This window comes from Strix aluco, chromosome 6 (genome assembly GCF_031877795.1).
Source record: "Strix aluco isolate bStrAlu1 chromosome 6, bStrAlu1.hap1, whole genome shotgun sequence".
Taxonomy (NCBI): Eukaryota; Metazoa; Chordata; class Aves; order Strigiformes; family Strigidae; genus Strix; species Strix aluco.
This window is the reverse complement of record NC_133936.1, coordinates 1861266-1882318: the sequence shown is the minus strand read 5'-3', so window position 1 is coordinate 1882318 and position 21053 is coordinate 1861266. Positions and strand designations below refer to the sequence as shown.

Genomic DNA, 21053 nt, shown 5'->3' with positions numbered 1-21053 from the left:
GACAAGAATGATTGATTTTATGTCTCGTATTAGTATCGTAGTAAAATATAAATTGGTGATAATAGGAACTGCATAATGAATACTCTGTGTCGGGATGGACCGGGCGCCTGTGCCGATAGAGGCAGCAGCCAGCTCTGCCTCATGTCTGGGTCCCATATATACCTGTTTATATATGCCTGTTTCAATCAAAAGTTTATTTGTGAAATACAGTTTTCAATTTTTCATTGTAAGTAGAGCAAATCATCATTTACTAAGATCTCTTCACCAGTACGCCTGTCACACTTTACCTTCTATGTATTCTGTGCAGGGGGATGTCTGAGAAGACTTTGTGTATCAGGCAGGTAGCAATTGCACGTGGCTTACACCCCTTTAGCTACCTCTATATAGCTCTTCTTCCCTGTCTCTATACTGAGATCAATTTTATCCCCATCCAGTTGTTTTTACCTTTCCAAACAGCAATAACGTCACTATTTTCTCAGTTTCTTACAAAGTTGGGAATTACTGCTTTCAAATTGCTGATGATCCTGGCAGCTACAGAATGAACAAGATTCAGGCTGACGTCAGACCCTTAAAAAAGGAGTTTTCTGCCCTGTTGTTCAAGAAGATGCCATCAGGGACACCCACCTCTCTTGGGCAGCATGTACGTGGGATCGTTCCTCTCCGTGGAGGTGGTGCGTAACCCCATGGCCAGGGGCCTGGCACATCCCTACTGAGGAAGATTTTGGATTTCAGATTTTTTGGGTTTGTGCAGCAAGCTGGTAACAGTCTGATCCTTGCTGCTGGGGGAAACCAAGATCTTTTCTGTAGTGGAAAAGTATAAAGTGGTATTTCCAGCTTCCTCTTTTAGAAATTTCAACCAATACACCTCTGGGACATTGCTGCGAGGGCGTTTCTGCTCCTCGCTGTGTCTGGGTGTGATGAGCTGATGGCTGGGCCGTGCTCCGTGTCTGGGGACACTGAGGAGACCCAACAGGTTTTTGGGGTGTTCCCGTCCAGGCTCAGCCCGGGAAGGTGGGACACAGACGGGTGCGTGGGGTGTGACCCAGCTCGGGGGGGATGGACCCCTTGGCCCCTGCTCTCAGTGCCTCTGTCTGCAGCGTTGCGTTCGCAGCATTGTTTATTACTCAAAACTGAAGTGCGGGCGTGGCAGCCAAAGCATAAGGAAGGAAGAAGAACATTTGGGGTGTAAAAACAACCAAAAAAAAGGCATGGCTGAGGAGTCCTTATCCCTTCTGAGTGTTGCCGTGCTTATTTGTGCAGAAGTCCCTGTGCAGTGCCTTTACTGCATTGTTAAATAAATTGGATGCTTTCAAATCTACTGGGCTCTGCTTTTTTTTCCCCCCTTTCTTCATCTTGAATTTTGTGCTTTCTATTCTCCACTCCACCAAAGACCTCAGCACTTGTAATAAGCCCTTGCGAGAGGGTTGTTTTCATTTCTAAAGGAGGCCTATCTCCACTGACAGATGATGAAAAATGTCTGCAGGCAGAATGCTGGAAAAATAGCAATTTTATTCTTTGTGGGCATGCTTCATGTCAGTTCCATTATCCTCGTGTGCACCAAGGTGGTCATTGAAGAGATGGTTGTTAATTCTTGTGCTTGGAGGTAAAGCTATTTTTGATAGACATATTTTTTTTAAAAAAAATCACACTTCAAAAATATTTGAAATCCGCTTCAGTAAGTTAACAAGCAAAACTGCTGAATCACTGCTCCTTCTGAGTTGCAACTATTAAATAGAGTTAAGTGAAGCACCACGGGGTGCATACAGATGCCTCCTTCAAAAAGTGTGTACAGCTCTTTCTGAAATCAGACAAATGTGACGAGGTGTAGATCTCTGCAGAGGATTGTAGATTACTTTGGTTTCAAGATCCTGAAAGACAATCACAGAAGAAGAGTTCTGCTGCTGCAAGTTAAAGCAGCCTCTTTTGCTTTGCTAGAAGCATATGAATTTATGCCCTTGAAGGACAAAAGTTTGGGTGTTGTGGGTTGTTTTTTGTTTTTTTGGTGCTTGATTCAAACCAAGCTCAATTTCATTGAGTGAAACCAGTGGTTCAGAAAAGGCAGGCAAGGATGATTTCAGGTACTGTTTGGCCTCTGCGGGGAGAGACTAAATTAAATAATTCTGCTGCTTGGAAAAGCTGTAAGCAAAGAAGGATAAACTGAGGATTTGTAAAGGCATAAATAGGCAGAGAAGGTTGATTAGGTAGGGATTCTCTGTGTCTCCCAGGTAAAAAACAACAGAAATGTGAGACAGAAAATCCAATGCAAATAAAAGGGACGCTTTTTTTGCCAGCAGTGCTCAGTTAAGTCCTGCGGTTCATTGTCAAAAAGATAAATAGATTTAAAAAGGGAGAATGCAGGCTGATTATCGTTGGACACAATGGGCTGGGTACAGCCCCCACCTCAGCAAAGGGAAACCTCTGGAAGAATGATTTCAAAACTCGTGTCTCGTCTCTTTTTCTGCCGTGATCTATCAGTTGCTCTGAGACAGACCTTTGTCCAGATCTAGGAAAGGATTTGTAGTCTTGTGGTTAATGGAAGCCCTTCCCAGATGGACATGAAACAAAGAAAGGGGTTTGGGTTTGGTTTACTGAATTATAATAGTAAAAACTGGAAGTGGCCTGGAGACACTTTATCCAATCAAGTCTGCTGTGTTTGTTCTGATGTTTTTCATAGTTCTGTTGTAAATTACTTGAGAAGTTTTTCTTAATTTGCGCACTAAATCGTCAGCACAGATTTTGGTTTTGGTTGGTAGAAGCCTGACCTCCTCCGTGCCATTTATTCTCTGGCTTTAGCTGAGATTTTCTCTTTGCTCAGTTCCCCACACATACTTCTAACTTTGTCCGCCTATGCTCAACACTTAAATATTCTTAAAGAGCATCAGTTCTTCAGTTTTTATGTGTTCAGCTCGTGAAAATTCTTCTATTTCCTCAGGTATATCAAGGTATGAGTATAACTCAATAACTTACTTTGTTGCTTGGATTTCATCTCAGTTTCCTGGAAAGGTTGTAAAAACTATCTTCAGAGGTTTCAAAGCAAGTATTTAAAAAAACCCAGAAGAACAAAAAACAACCACCCACGTATGCTGTGGGTGTTTTGAGTCCAGTCAATTGTGTCCTGTGGTGTGGGGAAAGCTTAGGTGACCTGAGATCCACTTCCATCCCTATCCTTCTCTCATTTTCCATCTTTCACCTTACATTTAAACAAAATGACAGGTAGACTGCAATTTCAAGTTCATTAATCAGTGTGATTTACAGAGGAGGAGAGGGATCTAGGTCTCTGTTTTGTTAAGGTATTTCACAGTGTGAATTCTTAATATTAGAAGATTGAGCTAATACAGTCTTGGTGGAAAGAAGAAATGAGCTGTGTCTTTGTCGTGTGCACCTGGCAGCAGTAATGGGATTAACCTGATAGCAGCTGTATGCAGCCATCCTCTTTATTTTGTTTACCATTTAAAATGTGTATAGGTTTATATGTGTATATATGTAATCACATATGTGTGCTGAAGTATTTTTCTCCCACCTTTTTCCTGGAGCGGTATGTGCGTCTCAGGCTCGTCCTCACATGTCAGGATGGACAGTTGTCTTTCAGGTCTGCAGTACGTGTCGCCCAAAACTCATCCCTACTGAAAGCAGAAGGGCTTTCTGATGGTAGTATCCAAATTATTTGACGAGTTTATTTTTAAAAAATTACAAAATTACTGAAATAATTTCCTTCTTCAAGGCACACGTGACAGGATCTCTGATGGCACCGGCCATCTCAGACTTTTCCAGGGGTACACCAGGGAAATGCTGTGTTGTCTCGTCTCAGCGGCTCCTCTGGGTGCTGGTGCTGCTCACTCCTCAGCTCAGGTATCGCTGGATAAGGACAGAGCTGTGAAAAACATAACCTTTGCAGTTTTGCAATAGTTCAGTTTTTTCAGCCTCTCCTGGAAGTGGAGTATTCCCTTAAGTATTTCAGATATCTAATTTTTTTGACTTAGCATCATCTCATGTAACTAGTATACAGGAAAGATAGTTAATGAGCTTTGATGGTTCCTGAGGGGACACATTATTTTAAATTCACTAAAACATGTTTAGGGATGTCACAGTTACCTTATGAAACATTCATGGTTATAGAGCTGGCAAAAAAGCTGGTAAGATGGACTGAGACTCATTTCACTCTGAAGGGGAATATGGTCAAGGTAAGTTAGAAATCTTGAGTATGAATCAAAATTGGGTATTCTAATTAAGTTCTTATAAAAGGGAATTAATCTGGTGTACAAAAATAATTTTCCTGGTTCCTTCAGCTTATCAATCCTGTCTCTGGGGCTAGTTCTGAACCGTGCGTTGGATGTTTGTGTTGATGCTGCGGTGAGGCTGCCTGCCAGCCCCCCGAATCCTTGTGCCGTCCCTGCTCTGTCTGTCTGGTACCTCTCATCTCTATCACCCCTGCCACGGACACACAGAGGGTCCCCTCTTCCTCCTGGGAATGGGCAGATTTCCCGATTGGAAGATTTCTAAACTGGAGAGAATCTTGTTTACATCACACAGACTGTTGGTGCACGAGCGTACAGGTGGCTCTCCTGGGTGCCCTTTGCCAGCAGGATGACAGGGCTCTCAGCTTGCAGGTCCCCCCATGCTGCCGGAGGGATCCTGTATACGCTGAGATCTGCTGGGGGATGAAAGCCCTGAGTAGCGCTTTTTGGGTAAGATTTCATGCGAAGCAAGTCAAATGCAAACGAGTTCAGGGTTTGGTTTTTTTTTTTCTTGTACATATGGTCAAAACCACAGCCTGTCCCAGCACTTGGAAACAACGTGAAGTACAGCCTGAGACAAAATTGCCAGCACCAATGTCTCTGAAGCTCAGAAAGTATCGTACAGTAAATAAAAACTTGATCGAATTACCAAGGAGTGCTGTGAGAGGCCAACACGAGCCCGTGGAGACCCATCAGCAAGGCCAGATCACAGACTGAGGCAGAGTAGCACAGGAGAGCGAAGTGTGACATGGAAGCATGGTACAAGTGTACCAGCAAGAGGAGAGCCTGCTGAGGAGTGGGGTGGGGTCTTCAACACAAAGGAAAAGCAAATAACAGATCAGTCAAAGGTTTTTGTTTCCTGTTTGTTTTTAGTATTCACTAAAACTTTCATCTTGCCAGCAGCAGAAGCACTCCCAAAGTATCTGTGGGCCAGACATGCTCATAAGCTTATTGATAGTCAGGTAACTTTCATATTGAAAAATTAAATATATCTCTCAGCTCCTTCCACTCTGGCTTCAAGGATCATGGCTATCCCCAAGTGCCCCCTCGGGTCCCCATTACAGCTGCAGGTTATTTAAAATAGGAGCCTGGAGGTGAGGTCAAGCTCTTTGAGCCGTGACAGTGCTGTCGTTTCCCTGTGGGTTTGGGCTGGGAAGGGCTGCGCTGGATGGGGACGTGCAGCTTTCTGTGGGGTGAATCGACTCTCTCCGTTGGGGGTGAAAATCTGGAGGCAGTAGGGGCTGGAAAAATATTAGACTTCACATAATTGGAGGTCTTGCTTAATTTTTTACAACATCTGGGCAGCCCCTGCTCGTGAAAACCCATCTTTCCATCACCACTGCAAAGGGCTGGAGGGACTCACTGCCGAGTCATTTGAAGTCGGTGGTCGTCGCCGTGCTATCAAAAAGAAGTATAAAAGTTGTGTAGAAAGAGTGGTTTTGACAGTAAATTCTAAGTGATATTTTTTAAGATGTAAGGAAATTGCTTGCTGTGCTCATTTTAGCTTATAAACACCAGTACAGGTGGAGTAATCCATAATCAGTAGCGTGCATTCACTGATTGTCACCGCTTTTACCATTCATACATTCTGAATACTTAAGAAACAGATTTTATTTTTTCTTTTATCCTCTAGATGAAGGGATTCTGTGTTATGTTCATGTTCTCTGATTGAAGAGCGTGTGCATGTAAATGTGTTTTACATAAAGATTTTGGTATGGAAACTTGAACACAAATTTGGTATTTCATAAAATATTTTGAACAGTTTGATTTGAAGGACGCTGTACTGATGAAGAATGCTGTACTTCCTAGAAAGAGGGTAAAGCAGAACATAAAAATGCGGTGAAATGATAATATCAATATTTGGAAAAATAGTAAAATTGTTTTGTTTGCTTTGGATAAATAACAGATTGTTCAGTAGAAATATTTATAGCAGCTTTGTGCATTTAGAAAGGCAAGTTTGGCATACCTGGTGTTAGAAAACTTTTGACGCGATCTTTAGATTCTCAAATCTATTCAGTGCTAGCAAAACTTCAATTTTCTATGAAAAGTTTGGTCAAATTGAGTGTTTGCAAAAGATCTTAATTTGCTAAATATTCCTGCCTTCTCTGGTATTGTGATGCTTACTTTGTTCTTATATTTTATGTATTGTTTGGAAAATGGAAAGTGTTGTTTTTGCAAACTTGAATATGGTTGGATTGTTATGTGCTCAACGCCTGCTGGGTTTGAGACAGTTGAGGGCTGTTTCTTACAGAGGCTCTGGGCTCAAAACTTCATTATTCAAATACAGGAGAGAAAATGCAAGAAGATGATGGTCCCAGGTATGGATTCAAGTTACACCTCTGAAAATGTTAGTGTATATGTGGTTGTTAATTCATAAACTGTCTGTGTCTTCTCTAAAGATTTAATAAGTTGAGGTTGCCACATTTTAACCACAGCGGAATTAAATATGTTACTCCATCACAGATATGTGTAAGCTATGATTGAAATGTAATCTGATAATGCTTTGCTTTGAATAAAACTGTGAGAGTGGAAAGGGTGTTCAGGAAATCTGATTAGTTTTATAATAAACTTCAGGACAGGAAAATCTCTTTGAAGTTCTATCTTGATGGACCTTAGTAAACAATAGAAGAACACAGCATCTTGTAACGAAAATTAGTTTTGCAGATGAAGGAATAGATAACTCATGCTTTCAAGCAGAATAAACAAGTTTTCAGGCTGAATTTAATCCAAGTCCTTGTGACGGTACACTGCAAATGAGCTGGGATTTCTAATGAATTTACAGTGAGTTTATGTGAGAGCATAACATCCTCTACAGCTGTCTGCCTGGTATTTGAGCTTAGAATATGAAACCCTTCACTGTTGGTGTTCCCCACATTTTAGGGAGATACACAAAATTACTGTTGTAATAATGACTGTGCTAACAATGGGTTATTTTTTTTCTCCTCTAAATAATTTGTTTTAATGAAAAGTTTCTGAGTCAGTAAGTTATTTTTAGCCAACCCTGAAATAATATTTCAGCAGAAAAGAAAAACCGTTTTGGTATGCTGCCTTACTGTTTCAAGGGGTGTTTCATTTGGGTGCCTCATGGTGCTCCTCCAGCTTTTGTGCTGCGTGGCAGGTTCTGGCAGGAGAAGCCTGACGATGTCCCCTCCCCTCTCCTGGTGTGAGTCCTGTCGCTTCTCCCGGCGTCCCGGCCCCTCTCCCTGCCCAGGCAGGCAGATGATGCCCATACTGATTGTGGAGAGGTGGGCCTGGTCTTCTGGGTAGGGTCTGTAAAGTCCTTGGAGCTAGTGCAGGCCCTTAAATACAGCTTTGGAGGCAGAAGAACAAAGAATTTCTCTTCCAAAAGATGATCAGACTGAAGGATGCCGCAAGGACAAACTTCCCTCACCCTCTCAGTACTCCTTTTCCTCCTCATTCATCCATTTTTTGAGGAATTCCTTCCTTTACATCTATGTTGTGTTTCCTGGGGAGAAAGACATTGGCCAAGCTCCCTGCTGTGCTTCTTACCTGTTTTTCCATGGTTTCAGCAGCCAGGCTGACTCTTTTCACCTGTTTCCTGCTGCTGTTTAGATAAATTTGTGCCCTCTGCCTCTTCCAGCAAAAAGGAGGCAGAATTTATTTCCATAAACAACATCTGCAGCTTGAGGAACTAGCTCTTCAAATTGTAGTCTCGGAGGAGTCTCATCATTTTTCCAGAAAGTGATGATATAACGGAGTTTAATTACCAGCTATTACTTCCAAATATTTCATGCATTACATAAATATACCTTATAAAATGGTCTGAGAGGAATTTAATAGCATGTATAATTGTGCGTGTACATGTGCAGCGCAGGTTGTCAGGCAATTTTGTGGGCGAGGCATAGCTGCGGGGAGGTGCAGCATTGCGCTGAGAGGCAGCTAAAAGCTGCCTGGTTCTTTCTGGTGATAATTCTAAACGGCTTGGACTGCGAGATGTATTCTCTTAAGATAAAATTTCTGCCTCTTGGGGAACACACATAGCAGCATAGTCATTAATTCCTTTCCCAAAGCCAGGTGAGAGGAGTCAGCAGCTCTGCTCAGACGTAAGAAAAGGTACCTAAGAGCACCTCAAGCCTGGCTTTAGGGCTGGTGCTGGCGTCCCAGCTCCCGGGGGGATGCTGCCGACCCCCCCAGAGGTGAACCACTGAGCCTGGCAGCCTGAGGAGATCACGTCAGACGCCGAGAGCTTCAGAGTCACTGCGTTTAAGGTTGAAGCGTCTATCTGATAGCGGTTTCATCTTCGTGTGTAATCACAGCGCAAGCTAGTCAGGTCTTCCTGTTGGCAGCCCATAAAGGTGCTACTTCTGATCAAAGGGAAGGATAAAAAAATATATCAAATAATACTGTAAAGCATTCTTGCTCAACTGAAGCATAAACTAGAACTGCAGAAGCAAAATTTCTGTGCCCAGAGCCTGTAATATTTATTTTTTAAAGGCCTTTTTATGTAAATTTCTGCTAGGTTGTTCTACCAACCCCTGATGTCTGATTTGCTTGGAAAAATCATAGATCTTTCCTTACAAAGTCACTTAGTCTACTTCTGTGCATTTTGTAGAAAAAGATTTATTCTTCTAGCACTTTTTTGGTTGCAAAAATAAATGCTTGACTTACTCTTCAGCTAGTAGAGAAGCCTTCATAAGTGACAGACTTTCAGGATATTAAGCATCATATTTTTCAAAGTCATTTTGATACTAAAGATGAAAAGGGAATGTGATGGCAGAAAAATAAAACCAAGATCCCTCTGTTAAGATAAAATGGTAATGTTGGAATACGGCACAGAAGTTCGCAGCTTGAAGGTCACCGTGAGCATCAGTTACTGCCCAGGCCTGGGCCGTCCCAGCTGCCTCACACACTTCTGCTTGTTCGTGGGAGGAGCAACTAACAGTCATCACTGAAGACAGATTAATCAGTATTAATTAATCAGCCTCAGCCAAGAGGCTGCTTTAAAGTGTGAATGTAAAATTAGTTAAAAATTCGTGTGTTGCTTGTTCTGTTGGTTGATTGAGGTAATAAGTACTTGGGAGGGAAACTGGTCTCAGCTGCATGTTGAGGTCGGAGAAGGAAACTGTTGGTTCTATCACCCTTTGTCTAAAGCTTTTTCTTCAGGATAATGATCATAATTATTGGTATAAGTGGGATGTTTCCTTTCTTTTCATATACCGTTTCCTAAAAAGGCAGTCTGTATCTTGTTTATTTTTGTGTGCTTGTATGATACTATACTTTTCCTTAAAATTAAAAACTGACTGTACAGAGATTTCTCAAAACTAAGCTCTAATAATATGTAAAAGACACTCAGTGTCAGGGGTAGGATGCATTTTGCAGGATGGATTTTTTTTTTGTCACTGAAGATTGATTTATTTACTTAGAGGGATGGGATTATGCTATCACACACCTGGTAGTGAAAACTAAATTTAAAAAAAAAAAAAGTTGGTTAGGATTACTTTAATATACATGTTCTTCAAATATTTTCAACAGCTATAAAAGTCTTTTCCAAACCTTTTCTGTCTGCAGAATCTCATGGAGAATCTGGTGCTGTGTGCTGTAATCCTGGTATAAATCTCGAGAATAGTCATTTACTGTCATTGTGATTACAACCAAGAGCTGCAGGTGACTAAATCTGGGGTGTTTAATCATCATGGAAAGGAACTAGATATAAATTCAGATCCGGATGGAGATAAAACCTCACAGTGGAGCATAGAGTGGTGTAGTGTTATTTTATTTTTTTAATGTTCCTTGTTGAACACCAAAAATTGCCCATTGGTGAAGAGGAAAACTGCTGCCCAGCTACTAAATGTTGCCTTTTGCTCTCCTGTGTTCCAGCTGTTATTTCCCGAAACCAAGAAGGCCCCGGAGAGATGGGAAAGGCTGTGCTCATTCCAAAGGATGACCAGGAAAAGATGAAAGAGCTGTTTAAAATCAACCAGTTTAACCTGATGGCCAGTGACTTGATTGCCCTGAACCGAAGTTTGCCCGACGTGCGATTAGACGGGTGAGTCCCCGCGGCACCGGCTGCACCGGCCTCCAGCCCTGGCTAATTAGCAGGTGTTATTAGCAGTGGCTGCCTAAGGAGGCTGTTTGAAAGTGCCAGGTTTTACTGGTTCTAGATTTGGCTTATAATACAGACTTTCCTAGGCAAGGAGTTACCTCATCAGACATTGTTACCATGTGCAATTTATTTTGTGAAGAGCTGAAAAACTGTCAGTTTAGAGCCATCGGTTTGCATTGTGGCGCATAGCAGAATGCCCTCTGCTGTGTTTTATCACCTGGAATCGTTTAATTTTTTTTTTCTTCGGGGAAAACTTTATTTCTAAGGTTTAAAAATGATAAAATCATCAATGCCTGCTTCATAAGTTTTCATAACTATGCTGTCAACATTTAAAATTGACATTTTAATGCTGATGAAGAGAAGATGCAACCAATACCAAAAACTACCTGCAAGATGTAGTTTTCTTTTAGTTTTATTTATAGATGCTTCTGGAGTAATCAGAATTTTATAGCACATCTGTCAAAATGTTTTGCAATAATATCAAAACTGAGGAGAGTTTCGAGGTTGGGGGGTTTTGAAGGGGTTTTTGTTTGGTTTTGGGGGTTTTTTTTAAGTCTACTAATTTATAATCTTTGGTTTTGAGTGAAGCCTGAAGTCTGTGTGGTGACATTGAGACTGTGGAACAGCCTGGGGGAGTGGTTCACCAAGTCCATTCAATTATTTTTAATGGAATTGAAAGATTAATTTTTCCAGTCACAACAGTGGCCTTGTGTTTACACATGTGTTTGATGTGAAAGTACAAATGTGCGTGTTTATCTCCATTTAAATAGGGATTCTGATTGCTCTCTAAAGATCCTGCAACAAGTTATGGTACTTAAAAAAAAAAAAAAAAAAGTCTAGATCTGCTGTACGTATTGTTTTCAGCAGTCAGAGAATTTCCTCCTGTCTCCCAGTAGCAGTGTTAACTGCTGATGGAGTTTCAAGTTAAATAAAAAGCCCCTTTTATTTAACTTGAAACTTTTGCATAAAGGAATGTTTTCCTAAGAATCTCTAACTGAAATGGCATGTATGGAAGATTATCCAAGCTTCCATACTTCTGGAAGTAAATTTTAAGAGGTGAGAATTTTTATTTTCCACTTAATTCTTAGAGAAACCTCACATTGATTGAATTTTATCTTTTTCCAATGCAGTTTTTTTCCCTGTTCTTCTTCAGCCTCATAAATGGTCTGATTTATAGGTACTGCAGCTTATAACAAATGAAAATTCAGAGAAATATAAGCATAGCTAAATATGTACAAGTGGTCAGGTCTTCTAAAAATCTCTCATTAATTTTGCTTTTTCAACTGAATTGTCACTTAGCTGAAATCTTGCTTATTATGCTTTGTTTGAAATTAAATTCTCTAGGTTCCCATGAAATTTAAAATAAAATAAATACTGTGCTCCCTGGATTTTATTTGTAAATGCCTGCAAATAATAAAAGCATTACTTTAACAATAGAGCTTATTCACAAGGAGCAGAGGTGATGCTTCTCCAGGACGTGATCGTTTGTAGCTCGGTGATGCCAAGTTCCCATAAAACAGCCCCTTTCCCTGGGAGCAACCCTTGAAAAGAAAGTGCATATTGAAGAAATCCATAAAATGCTCAACTTAATGATTCTGCTCAGTCTGAGGGAGATGAGCTATTTAATATTGAGAGAAATCTGTCTAAATGCATTTTCTTGATGACAGAAGTTTCATATTCTTGAAAGGACAGAAAGTATTACGGGATTTAGAAAAAAAATAATTTTCTTTTCTCATTTTCCTCTTCAGACAGATGCTTTCTGTACATATTCTGTCTTTAGGGAGTATTAAATTGTTCTGAAAGCCAATTTATAATGCTTTGCTATTAAGGAAGAATATGATTTTATGGTTAATATATTTAGTGTATGACAGAAAGATGTCTTTTTATTGATGTGGGGGACACAGGCATCCAATTTGCACTGGGTGTCTAACTCGCTCTGCCTTTCACATTATAAATGCAAGCTTTTCTTTCAGAGGCCAGGAAGTTTCTGCGGCAAAACTAGATGAATGGAATAAATGAAAATAAAAAGTGTTCTTGCTGGATGTGCTGTCTAGTGGGAAATTTGTACTAATGTGTGTAGCTGTGGATACTGCTGGGTTACGAGGAATCGTGAGCTGATGAGAAGATCAGTGTTATCACGGTGTAAATGTGCTAAATCAGTGTATTGGCTGTGAAGCAGCTGTGCTAAACACAGCAGAAAACTCGAGGCCAGAGCGGCGAAACTTTGCTGGAAGGTGGTTGGGGTGAGGTTGAGGAATTGCGGGCATTAGCGGCAGCGGGGCAGGGCGGGACAGGCTGTGTCTTCTGTAATGGCGCTGGGGGCTTAAAGGAGTGAAGGGCATTTATATGGGGCTAATTAACTCTTGGCATGACTTGACCTTGTTGTTTTATCTATGGCATGTTGATGTTTCACTGCGTGTAGGCGACGTTTTGGCGTTTCTCTGGGTGTACGCCATGCCGTGGCTGCTGGCGTGGGCGATGAAGGATCCACGCGCTGTTGGGGGGTCTCTGGGGCCGGGAGGGAGTCACAGCTCCTGGCAGCAGTGCTGAGCACGGCTCCTCTCCTCTGTCTCACACGAGATGTCCCTGGCAGATCTGGTGACTTTCAGTCTTGGGCTGGTTTAAGATTGAGATGTTGGAAAAGCGGCTGAATCCCTTTTTCTCAGTGACGTCCTCTTCCTGCTCCCAGTGGTGTCAAGTGTAGGCTTAAAGCAGAAAATGATGTGTCTGACTTCCCACACCCTGACTTCACTGAAAAGAAAACCTCAGCTTACACATTAGTCCTCTGTCTAGCAGGTTTTATGATGTCAAAGTGTGGTTTAACCCTAAATGCAAAGTGAGTTTCCCACTGCCTTTATATCTCTACAAGATTTACTTAAATTTCTGCACAATAATATTATGTCCACGTTGCAAATGAATGTCTGTAAATAGACATAAGAATTCTGATGAGAAGCAAGAAGCCCAAGAAGAAAGAAGAGTCTTGTTTGTAATTTCTCATTCTAGAAATACATTTTTCAGTTATGCTACAGTACATTTATTGGTAAAGTCATTGGGAAGAGAGCAGTGAAAGGGAAGTGGTATGCTGTCAGAATAGCTTTTTCATTGTTGTGGGGTGTATGTATATATTTATATAAAATTAATCCATTTCCATCCTGCTTCTGTTCTGGCCTTCCTCATTCCTTTTCCTTATTCGTTCCTCTTTATTCATGCCAGCAATTTATCCCGTCCTCCTGATGCGGGTGTACAGGTTTCTCTTGCTTTGCCCCGGCTGCTGCTGTCGACATAGCACTCTGCGTGTACTTCTGGGGGTCGATCTGCCATGCACAAACTCGGAGTGGGGTTCAAAGATGCTCCTCTGTCCTGTTGCTCTCCTCCACAGCTTGGCACTCCTGGCCCGCCGTGGCAGGTCGAGCCGGGGCTCTGGTTCTTTGGGGTCGCTGCTGCTGTTTGGCCTCCAAATGATCAAAGCAGTGTTGTGGCAAATGGGGGGGTGTGTAAGTGTCATAAGAGTCTAAATAAGAAACACGTATTGAAGAGGAAAAAGAAATCTGAGGGAATCTTAATTTTTTTCACATTAGCAGATAAAAGAGCTCCTGAAAAGCTTTTGTGACTCTGTTTCTGATTAAATGTTTGATGATTGTGAGCTAATCCTGGATTTTCGCAGCAACCACAATACCTGTAAGATGAGGGAGATTTTTTTTCCTAAGAAAAAAATGTTAGATTTCTAAAAAAAAGTTTCATTTTATCAGTTGCAGGAAGACCAAGGAGGTCTGCGTTGGTTGCTGGCCTTACAGTTTTGTGAAATAAGGCGTCTATCTCTTGTCTCATCCTCCTCCCAAACAGGGATGTTTGTGAATAGACCTGCTGGGATGTCCTGACCTCCCCGAGGTCCACGAGAGTTTGCTCTGACTCTGTAGGAATGAGTTCTCTCAGCAGGAGACCACAAAATCCACCTCCCGTGTGCTGTAAGGGAATAGCGTGGCTGAGTCCCCTTGTGTCTGCTCCTGTCTCGATACTGTAACTCCAGCTAATGAGTGTGATTCTCACGCTAACAGTTTAACCTCCCTCCTGTGACATCTACTCTTGTCTCCCAGAGAATGTCCCTTGACTGCCTGAGTTCTGCTGGTAATGGACAACTTGAAGATTTTAATCAGTGTCAGGTCTAATTTGAAGTAGCTATTGATTAAACCTTAAACCCAATTTAGTTCCACATAGAAATGGTTAATTTTATTTCTAAGTATTTTCTCCGGCAAGGGAAGAAATCCATCTTCAATCTTTTCTGGATGAGTAAGGTTGCAAGTGCTATTCTACAAATTGCTAAACCATTATAATTGGATTTTATCACTGAAATTTAGGTTCAAGTCAGCTGTTGCGTGTGTGTTTATGAGCGTACATTTCTGATCAGGAACAAACTCACATTACAATCATCTAAACAGTAATCACAGCTTAAGCTCAGTGCTGTGGTTTTGTGTTGGCTTCTTCAAAGCAAAAACCTTGACAGGTAGTCCCAGCGTGGGGGAAAAAAGGCTCTGGAAGAAGGAGTGTAGAAGTGGCAGTCATTGCCTATGAAAATTTCCTTTCTGAAACATCTGTGAAGATCATTTAGTGCCTCGAACTCTGTGCTACAGGGCAGGAAGCTTTGATTAGATTTTTTTTTTTTTTGTGAGACCGCTATTTGTTCTTCATGCAATTTAGCCCTGATAAGGGAGGGTAAATAGTTTTATTCTGTGATGTTCACATCTAATCCATTTGCCTTGCACCAGAAAGTGATGTATTAGGTTTTTTCCCACCGCTAAGCTGTGGTGGATAAAGTACATAAGAGTTTCTTTGTTGCCAGGTTTATCTGCTTACAGCTTCATATAATTAAAAGCTAATTTATTTTTTAAGATTTTACTGTGTATATACAGTTACATGTAGAGAATCTATAAACCACTCATGAACAAGTAAGCTCAGGGAGAAATCAGTAATTAGTTTTGGCTAGAAATTACTTTGAAATGACAGTTTAGAAATTATTTCAGCTTGTTTGGGGGGGAGGGGGGGAAATCACCCAGGCTGACTGCCAGCAGGGAGAGAAGGTACATACAGGTAATCTGTAGAAGATCAAAGCCAATTCCCAATGTATAAATTAGCTAAAGACTGTTAAGATTAAAAAAAGAAAAGTAATTCTCCAGTAATGAGAAAAAATACATTCATGAGTCAACAGATGGCTTCTAGCCTGGTTTTGCAAGTCTTTCATCTGTACTTTCATAGAACAAAAGGAACAATTAAAATTTGTTGGTATTGCCCCTCTGCTGCTGTTCCTCCCATCGAAGCTGGGCTTGGATTCCGTTCTGGCGCTGTTGTGGCTGCGCTGTGCCCATCCCCGATCCCCCGGAGGGCTGGAGCAGGGGCTGGAGCACACTGTGAGTCAGGGTAGCTTAGCTAAGCTCAGGGAAGGAGCAGAGATCTTCCAGGCCACGTTTCTAGATAAACCTAGACTGGCATTTGCAAAACACATCCTTGCTGTGGAGCATCGTGGGATATTGGGGGAGATTCCACTTAGAATGTCTGTTCGAACCATTTGGCAGCTGGTGTTTCTAAAGGCAACTGTAATGGACCATGATAACTTCCCAGGTTTTTTAGTCATCACTTTTATCATGGCCGTACCCACTGGAAGCCTAATAATATGCATTTATAACTCAAGAAATGCCGATAGCCCTTACTTTACTAGCTCTCCATCTTACTAACTTCTTTCTAATTGTTGAACTCTCAATTTCCCCGTACTGCCAAAGCAATAGTAACCACCATGAGATTCTTACACAAAGGGTTGCTCCTGTCGTGGATGAAAATATTAACACCGTAATGATTTAGCAGCAAATCAAGATTTATTCATAACTAGCAGCACTTAATCATTAACCAATTTAAAGATTTACAAAATAATTCAGTAAAATGTTATAGTTAAAAGAACGACTTAACTACAGATTCGATGACAAGATTCACACTAACTTACTATATGGTTTTAAGATACTACATGGTACCTTAAATCAATACATATATACACGTGCATTCACAAACACAAGATGTACAAACACACAAAGTATTTGGATCAAGTAAAATATGTATGTCCTCACACTTGTGAAAATAAGTGTATACCCAAACACATGGGTAGGTAGAAAGCGAGTGGGAGCAAGAGAAGCTAGCTCAAAGTTAAAATTTCCCTTTTCTCGAGTTTGGAGTAAATACAACACATGGGCATTCCTCAGTGAGAGATAATTGAGTCTCAAGCAGGTTGACTTGGCCCTGGGCTCCCGTTGGGACAGCGGGTGGTACCTTGAGGAGTTGGTACCTGAGAGGGTCCCAGCCCGGGGGAGATGCTGGTCCCAGGCTGCTGCGGTGCAGGAGAGCCCAAAGGGTCTCAGGGCCGCTGTTCACAGGGTCCAAGATAATTGCCTTTTGTCAGGTATTTTTCACTCCAGTCCAGCTCGAACAATGAAATAATCTGGTGTCTTCCACCAGTTCGCACGGACTTGATGGGTGTGCAGTTCTGTTGTTGTTCTCCCTGGACCCCATCCCAGGTACAGGTGTACCGGGCTGTCAGGAGGCGATGGGCTGGTATCACCAAGGGACAGGGAGGGCAGAGCCAGGCTCCTCAATTTGGAGAGGAGGATGTGCTGCAGGAAAGTGTCAAAAGCTGCATACGGCTGTTTCACACTTTTAAAGTATGTTAAGGTTATCCATGTTGCAAGGATAAGCACGTTCCTAGTTCTCCCGTAAAGACCCTAAATAATGTAACAATAGGTTAAACTGTCAGGTATTTAGTCCTCATGTGGTATGCGCTTTAGGAAAATATGTGGTATTTAAACAGAAAGGATGGATCTTCAGGTAGTTCAATCTTGTATCAGTCCTTCAGCAGCTGGTCCCAGGGCAGTTCCCCCGTGTACCCGCAGGCTGAGCCAGACCCTCGCTGCCAGCAGAGTCCACCCTGTGAAGTGCCTGCAACTCAATTTCCTGATCTGTTCAAGCATGAAATTGCTCCCTTGGTGTAGAGCCCTCCCCTTGCCTGGCAAGTCAGGGCTCAGAAACGGGTGGTGTCCACGATCACTGCTGTTGGCCTAACCAGCTGTTGCGAGGAACAAAGTTCAGCCTTTACATGTGAGGGGAATGTGGGGATGAGTCTCTGGAGCCAACTGAGAAGTGAGAACAGCCTGCAAAATTATATTCAGCAGCAAGAAAAACTAATCATAGTTTCCTTACTAAAACAAGAGTCCTAAACGATTAAATCTTGTTATGCTTTTTATATTTTTTTTAAGAGGATGGACAGTGAGACCAGCAAATGCCATCTCAGCCATGCAGCCTGTTAGGTGATACTTCTACAACCAGATCATCAGTATAAGTTCCTTCCTGCAGGCAGCTGAGCACTAAGCACTCAAAGCAATAAAGATCCTTGATTCAGCCCTTAGCAGCAGGTATGGGGATGGCTCTGGCAGCGCGGGGTGGCTCCTGATAACACCAAGCAGAAATGAGGAGCAGTTAGAAGCATCTGTCCGAGGCAGCTGTGGCCTGGCCACCACCCAGGTGAGCGTTGGTTCTGCTGTACCTGCTCACGGTGGACGTAACGGGGGGCAACTTCTGTTCTGGGGTGTCTGTCCCACTCTGCTGGCAGTGTGGTCTTGGTGGTTTTGAAACTGCTTGTAGCATGCAGAGAAAATTCACTTTGTGGTGAAGGAGTGATCTGACATAGTGGTGAGAATGCCAGGAAATAAGCCCGTAGGGGTAATGCACACTCCTGTTTTATGTCCTCCCTGATGGAAGCTGTCCTCCAACTTGGTTGTGTGCATCCAGTCAGAGAAACCAGCTACTCTCTATCTTATTGCACAAACTCCGTTAAAAATTTATGCATTATTGTTGCAAGTAAGAACACAATAAAAAAAAGTCGTTTCCCAGTAATTTATATGGTAGTGTGTGTGGGCTGGAAAAAGCATGTTGAATTTTGAAAATCCACACTTGCAGAAGCAGGACTGACTGCCTGCTCTCCGCTTGCTTTCTTAATGCAGCAGGAATCCTGGTGGATTTACAAAAGGAGCTGGTAGCCCGTTCGCTCAGCCAGGAGGTGGGTGTGTGGGAGGGCGGTGCAGGAGCGGGGATTTGCCCGGAGGGTCACTGAGCCTTTGGCTGACTTGTTGCAGTCGGTTTCTTGCCAGGAACTCAGTTTGGGGAGAAAGCTCTGAATCCAGCACATCGCTTACCTGCTTTGCCCAGCGCAGCATGGAGATGTATCTTATACCTACAGGCAAACGCTGAACAAAGATCTGAGCAACTGCAGCGTGAAATTGTGCCGTTGCTCTTATCTCAGCTTCACCTAATACCGAATTTCACCCCTTAGCTGGGGGCTCCAGAGCTATGTGAAAGCAGAAGCATGTGAAAATGATTTCTTTGTTTCTTATATCCTTTATTGCAGAGATGAATAAGAGATTTTGGGGATTCAAAGTTAATACTTGTTAAAGTGTTTTTCAAAAAAACGTTTTTCAAAATACTTTAACAAGTAGGGGAAGTTTGGGGTGAGCTTGCTGAGGTTCAAAGAAGGTTCAGCAATGATATAATAAAAATGGCGCTGGAAATAGAATGACATTAATGATCAAAATCCATCCAAGGAGGCCTGATCCGATCTGTAATTTCCATTACAGGTCTTTGATTTTTATTGGAAAAAGTGGAGAAAGTACAAAGGGGCCAGAGCAGCTGTGCTGCCCCCTCCCTGGAAGGGTTCAAGGCCAGGTTGGACGGGGCTTTGGGCAACCTGGGCTAGTGGAAGGTGTCCCTGCCCGGGACAGGAGGGTGGGACTAGATGATCTTTAAGGTCCATTCCAACCCAAACCAGTCTGGGATTCTGTAGTCCTCTGAAAAAGAAATGTTCCTCTCTACGCTATGTTGTCTGCTTTTAATAATACTGTGCTGTATTACTGTTTTCTTCATCAAACATAAAAGGAACTTTGGTCATTTAGTAAATGACTGCTGAAGTAACTTCTAAAATATTAAAATGGAGTTTGGGGTTGAAACTCCCCAAGGAAGAGTTGATAGTCAAGGCTATACCTGAAGCTTTATGAGCAATGATAGCTGAAGGTGTGAGTGAAGGGTCTTTGCTCCTGCAAACTGCAAACCTATTTATACTCTGTAATGAAACACCAGAGAACAATTTTCATAAGGTATTTTCACATCCATCATCTGCTGGATATAAAAATTGGTTAGCTTTGGAGTATTTTGATACAATAAAATTTAGTAAGACAACGTTCTGGCACAGTTCTACTTTTCTCTAAGTGAAATAAATTCCTGTTCAATTATTTTCTATTTACCTTTCACTTGCATAAATTTCAGTTTAAGATATGAACTGGTGCAATTTAAGTAAACGTATTAAAGTAGAGTTTAAAGCTGTGCGCACTGACATGCGGCGGCAGGGTCTGTTGCAGGAGAATGTGGGATTGCTCTGGGCTGGGAGTGGTGGCTCGCCGTAGAGCTGTCGGACACGGACTTCTGCAGCTCCTCCAGAGCTGAGGGTTGCGTGTGGCTGTGGCAAAGGGGAGACACGACAGAGCAAGCTTAAATTAAAGCTGTTCTTGCAGGGAAGTCAAACATTTGGACAGTCTGTTCTTCTCTTCATCATACTGTAGCATATAGTTCATTTTTGTGCTTTCCCTGAATAACTTGCAGACTTTATTTAAATTAGATAGGAGGACGCTATTTCAGGCAATAGGATTCTCATAGGACAAGAGTTACCACTTACTCTAGAAATAAATTAGTGCTTACTGGGGGTAGTTAAATTCTACTCCAACGTGTGATTTTTAGAAAGAAAACGCAAAAAGAAACAGTGATGATCTGCACGTGACACCCAGTTTTGAAGGGCAAGTTTGCGATACGGAGGTTTTTTCCCTAAGGGTGCTGGCCAAAGGCCTGGCCCTGGAGAGGTCTGTCGGGTGGTTCAGCGGCTCCGATGGCTAGAGTCATGCCAGGGCTGCGTTTGGCTTCCCGTGGGGTTCCAAACCACTTCAGCAAAGCGAGGCGGGGGTTTTGGTTGCTGTTCTTTGTGGAGGGAAGCCAGAAATGGTCTTCCGTTACTGCTGAACATGGAGTAAGCTGGTGGTTTGCCACAATATTTTTTTCAATTAAGTGCACCTTTCCTTATGCTTTAAATCTTGTTCAAGATTAGAGGACGATGGAAATACTTTGAGTATTTCTGTGAATGCCAACACTGTCCCGCTGAAATAACACACTCTGCAAGTGTGCGCTTGAAAGCCAGGTACAGCAAAGCACAAATAACATTTGTTTGTGCTATTAGCATAGAATAAAGCATCATAAAGTGCCTTGGCGTGTAATCAATACGCACTGAGAGGATTTGGCATCTTGTGAGGTATCTGAACGTGACGGTGGCATGTTTCAGATCTAGAGGGAGATAAAGAAATGTGACTGGCTGCCATCTTCTCTAAGCATCTCTGCAACAGTGAGCGATACCTGAGCGTCGAGACTGTGCGTGCTGACTTGCTCGCAGGGGGTACTGTCATGGGAGATGTTGAGAAATGCAGATTTCAGGCTTTCTACCTTTTGTAATAACGAGAGGTATGCCTGAATTCCAGCTCTTGCACCACAAAGCTGGGGGGTGACGTTGGAGAACGGCCGTGAGTAAACTCACGGGTAGATGCCCAGGCTGCCAGCTTTGGCAATCGGTGCTGATGGGAACCCCTTGGGCTGTTGCTGAGTGTTTCTTGAGGGCACCCAGTGGCTCAGGA

The 21053-nt window shown here is 42.3% G+C and overlaps 1 protein-coding gene across 3 annotated transcripts in view; it reads left to right on the top strand.

Moving 5' to 3' along the window:
• Positions 1 to 21053, top strand: part of GALNT13 (polypeptide N-acetylgalactosaminyltransferase 13) — a 151273-nt gene that overhangs the window by 48063 nt on the left and 82157 nt on the right. For all 3 annotated transcript variants that reach the window (XM_074828439.1, XM_074828440.1, XM_074828441.1), the window contains exon 4: positions 10074 to 10242. In XM_074828439.1, coding sequence (XP_074684540.1) covers positions 10074 to 10242 — 169 coding nt within the window. The remainder of the gene's footprint in view (positions 1 to 10073; positions 10243 to 21053) is intronic.